The sequence below is a fragment of the Empidonax traillii genome, unplaced genomic scaffold, assembly GCF_003031625.1.
Source record: "Empidonax traillii isolate 1590-97213 ecotype Southwest subspecies unplaced genomic scaffold, ASM303162v1 scaffold1002:size361594, whole genome shotgun sequence".
Classification (NCBI taxonomy): Eukaryota; Metazoa; Chordata; class Aves; order Passeriformes; family Tyrannidae; genus Empidonax; species Empidonax traillii.
Genome location: NW_020956195.1, coordinates 214086 through 218683, shown reverse-complemented (window position 1 = coordinate 218683; position 4598 = coordinate 214086). Strand labels below are relative to the sequence as shown.

Below are 4598 nucleotides of genomic sequence, written 5' to 3'. Positions count from 1 at the left end.
TTCTTCGAGAAAGTTTTTCAACTCCAAGGCAGAAATACATCAAAGAAGACTATGTGAGAGAGACAACATTAACTCATTTATTACAGGCCAAAACCAAGCACAGCTGAAGAGAACAACTTTTTCCTTGAATTGCCATGTGCCTTTTGAAAGACTTTTTGCCTGCAGTTTTATTTTACACCAGTCTAGTGAGTTGTGCAAAGAGAAAGATAACTTCAGTCTTCTGCATGCACCTATACAAGCTCTTCCCCCTCCAACACAGACCTCAGACCACTGAGCACAGGGGTATGGAAACACTCTTTGGCCCAACATATACTCCAAGACCTGCCTCAGCACTTAGAAACGCTTCCTCCCTCCGTAGAAAGCAATTAGGATTGCATACAGGTATGAATATATATGAATATCTTCTCTGTATTTAATTTATAGACACACCAATCACATGGTCCTCACTACAGCAGCCAAAAGAGCCCAATATCTAATTCAGCCTCCACCCTTTCAGTGCCCATGCTTTGTTAACAGGGCATGTCCTTGATTATTAGGCAAACAAGAGCACAAGAAAACAAACCCAAAGAGATATTCACATCTCTAGCCATCAGAAAAACATCTTTGTTTTGTTTTTTCTAAGTATGAAAACAGCAAGTCAGTCTCACTACTGTAACTCAGCCCACAGAACTGCTGCAGGCAGTGCAGTATTAACAATTTACATTATAACCTTTTTTTTTCCTCCAGAAGAATGACAATTAACCAAAGGGCCGATGTTCAGATTTTGTTTTCAACATCCAGAAGCCAGTAATCTAGAGGACAAATTTATTACGAGTGCCTGCCTTCCTTAGCAACTAAGATGTTTCTCCCGCAAGCTTAGAGCTCACCTAAGAAGTTGGGATAAAGATGATCTATGTTGTCCACCACATAGTTGCATTTGGGACACCTGTTGTTATCCTCCAAGCTCTGGTGAATGCATTTGTAGCTGTTTAAAAACACAAATAACAAGAAACAAAAGTGAGCAAACACGAAGGAAAAACATAAGCAGGAGGTAAATAACACCAACTTTAGATAATGTGTACTGTTTGTGTTGCCAGCTCAGCTGTGCTGCCAAGAACCTACAGAGTCAAAATATTAACTCAGAGTGTGCTACAGCAGAAAGACACCAAAGTTTCCTGGCAGGGCTTACAAAAGGTAGTCAAGTACTTCACTCGTATTTCCCTGAGGATTGTGGCAACATGGATACTTCAGCCACAAGTCCATCTCAAATTCAGGCCCCTCTTCCACAGGCAGCGCTAACAAACAGACTCGTTATTCGGAAACAACTCTTCCAGACTGGCCAAATACTTAGAAAGCAACATTAAAAGCATTTTAGGTAACTGAGCAGAGGAAACATCTTCACCTGGCTGCTCTTCTCACTAGCAGTGACTTCAGAGGTGTTCTCTGTTGAGCTATTTGAGAGACAGAGGAATGAGAACAGGTTTAAAAACTTGCTGATAAGAGACATCAGGTGACAGCTTTGCTCCATTCCTTCTAAATAACAATATTTGAATGTTTCTCATCTGGGACCCCCAAAAAGTTACAGATCACAGGGATAAAGTGTTACCACAGAGGTCACAAAATCAGCTGTTACCTTACTCGTTGCAGGTTAAAACTTACTACTTTGTAAGGTTTATTTCTACTTAGACACCATAGCAGTATAACATAGATGGGACATTAAAACATCGTGGTTCAACACTGATACCAATCCCTAGTGGAGAGGAGGAGCAGCAGGTAGTTCCACACCTGCCGCTGGAGGGTTTTTGCACTTCTCCACGAAACGTTTGCTCCTCATGGCAGCCAGAGACAACACACTGAAAAATAAGTGGAGCCAGGCCAATTCAATACAACCTTCAGCAAAGCCTGAAGCACATTCCCTCTTAGAAAGTTGAAAATAACAACCTACAAGCCACTTCAAACTGTGTATGGTCTTGCACAAAGGCAAGGAGGACCTGCCAACATCATTCTCAGCACTCTTCAGAGGTGAGACCACGGGAGGTAAGTTGACAAACTGTTCTGACTCTGGGTACTGGATGTTGCCAGTAGTTTATGATTATTTCATTTCTTTACAGAGTAAATGGCACAACATTTTGAGGTTTGAACACTTAAGACTTTTTTTTAATCTAATAGGTACCTATCTTTTAAAATTTCATGTCAACCTTTCTTCAGTGCAGAGAGAGAAGACAGAAGAGAAGGAAATTCAGAAGGAAAGAGGTTCACAGCAACATCCATCTGCACGTGCTGTAAGAGATGGACACTTTGTGCAATACACAGAAACCAAATCTTACCAGAAGCTGTGTCCACATTTCGTCATGTAGGCTTCTTCAATCATATCAAAACAGATGGGGCTGAAAATAAAACCAAACAAAAATCACAAAGAAGTCTTTTTACGTTAAAAAAGGAAGGAAAGTCTTATTATTTCAAAGCAGCCTCCTAATTATGCCTAGGTAATGTTTTCTATATGTAAAATGAAAGGCCACACAAGTGCAACAGCAACCAGGCAGTATAAAGATCAAAAGGGCAATCAGCAGTTCTTTGAACTCTGAATAATACTGCAGTTTGCTACAATTAGAAATCAGGTAAATAAATGTTCACTCCTGAAGCTTTTAAGAGTTGCAAACTTCCCAAACAGAGCCACAGTACATCCAACAAGCAAGGTTGCAAAAGAAGCTTCTAACCATCTGTACTAGGTCTCAAACAAACCTAAAAAGCCCTGACTGTTCATGAACAGACACAATGTACTTAATAAATGACACCCAAATTAGTTTCTCCTTCCTTTTTTCAGCCAATAGCTATCTATAATTTAAAGAAGTGACGCAAAGAGACAGAGCAGATCAGAAATAGCAGTGATGTCATGAGAACAAGGACTAATGATGGGGCAAAGAAGGTGCAGAGGAGGGAGTTCCCCTGCAGAGCACTGCCAGGGTGAGGCTGCAGGATGAGACCAACAGGCAAGCAGGTGATACAGGGTCAAAGGAGAAGATGGGAAAGGCAGAACGACTCAGTCACCAAAGCACAGCCACTCTCCGGGAGGGATCACCAAGAACCAAGCAAGGAGATGAAGAGAAGGATGCACAACCAAGCAGTGCTCCACAGGAACCTCAGCACAACAAGAGAGACAGCAATTCAGGAGATGGGTAGTGGAAGAAAAGTGGCTTATTAAGTGGCTGTGACATGGTTGAAAGGAAAATGAAACAAATAAAAGCAGAGGAGCGCAGCATCCTAATTCCAGTGACTCCTCCGGCTGTTCTCCCTGACGGCTGGAGAGAGACGCTGTCACACACATCCTCATCTCCAGGTCTCGGCCAGCCGTCCAGCGAGGTGCCGTGGACAGAAACGCACACAACACGTGGATTCGTTGTGTCACAAGCTTTACCTTGCTTTCAAGCCATTACAGAGATACAAAGAATCTCCTCTCACTCCCACAGGTCCACACCAATCTCGGTTCAGAGAGGTTTTCACCAGCATTTCCTCCTCCCACGTTCTGCCAACAAGGCAGTTCCCACCGAACGAGCTGTTAATAAACTGTTAACAACTCCCGCAAAGCACGAATCTTTTTGCATCCAAAATAAAAAGCCCAGCTCAGACTGACTAAGCCATGCTTGTTTCTCAAGCACTCAGCTTCCCCACTTGTTACCCTATTAGGAAACAAATATTACAAAACTAGGAGGAAGGAAACACCTCTTAAATACTTATTAAGCCCATAGAGGGGACGCTGTGACGCCCACCAATGCAACCCCCCTCTGAATCACCAAGTTGGAAAATACCTATGCTCTGAAGGGTTTGTCCAGATAGTCCATCAAATCACCTGTTGGGTAAAGGCAAACGAATCAAGCCAGGATACCACCCTCTATACCAAAAAACAAGCCCCAAACATAATTAACACACACCTGTCCCTCTTCCACCTTCACAGAACCTTTTCTGCACATCACTTGTCTTGTCAGGAGTTCACATCACTGTTTCCTAGTTAGAAGCTATTTAGTTTCAAGGCACTGTTTAGTCAGCATAAATTATGACCAAATTTAGCCAACCAGGGTGGATTAACAGGAAGAGAATTAGGCATCTTTGTATTCTGTTAGCTGGCCTTTAAAAGAGAAAGTCAAAGGCTTATGGTTATATGAGTGTCTCAGGGTGGTTTCTCCCCACCGGTGATGAACTGCTTAACTTCTTCACCTTCTTCTAGCCATGCTGTATAACTCATGTGTACATTATGTGTCCATATGGATGGCCCCGCTCAGAGTGGGGGGAAATCCCCAGGTTGGGCCGGACCGGGTCAGGCCGGGCAGGAACGGGGGGCGGGAGGACGGACCCGGGGTTTCCCCGGGCCGGCGAGGCGGGCTCGTTCGGGGGGCCGCGGGTGGGCAGTGCAAAGAGGAGCTTGCAGGGGCACTCTGGGGGATGAGATTTGGGGCAGGCAGTGGGTTTCTCTGGGGGCTGGAGGGTTTGGGCTGGGCAGGGGCTGTGGAGGGTCCCCAAGCCTAGGTGCATGCAGGGACCTCTTACATCTGTGCCCGCCCTTGCCCAGGGGCGTGCTGGGATCGCGCCTCTTCGGGCATTGACGTGGTGGGAGAGTGGGAGTG

General features: G+C 44.6%; 1 protein-coding gene across 4 annotated transcripts in view; it reads right to left on the bottom strand.

Moving 5' to 3' along the window:
- The window catches only part of COP1 (COP1 E3 ubiquitin ligase), a 122961-nt gene that overhangs the window by 113489 nt on the left and 4874 nt on the right, over window positions 1-4598 (bottom strand). For 2 of the 4 annotated variants that reach the window (XM_027903967.1, XM_027903969.1), the window contains exons 1-3: window positions 3395-3501; window positions 2307-2366; window positions 867-964 (exon numbers count right to left, since the gene is read on the bottom strand). The exons of the other annotated variants lie outside the window; for them this stretch is intronic. In XM_027903967.1, the coding sequence (XP_027759768.1) occupies window positions 867-964; window positions 2307-2366; window positions 3395-3486 (250 nt within the window). In that variant the 5' untranslated portion in view covers window positions 3487-3501. Of the gene's footprint in view, window positions 1-866; window positions 965-2306; window positions 2367-3394; window positions 3502-4598 lie in introns of those variants that run through there. 4 annotated transcript variants of the gene reach the window in all.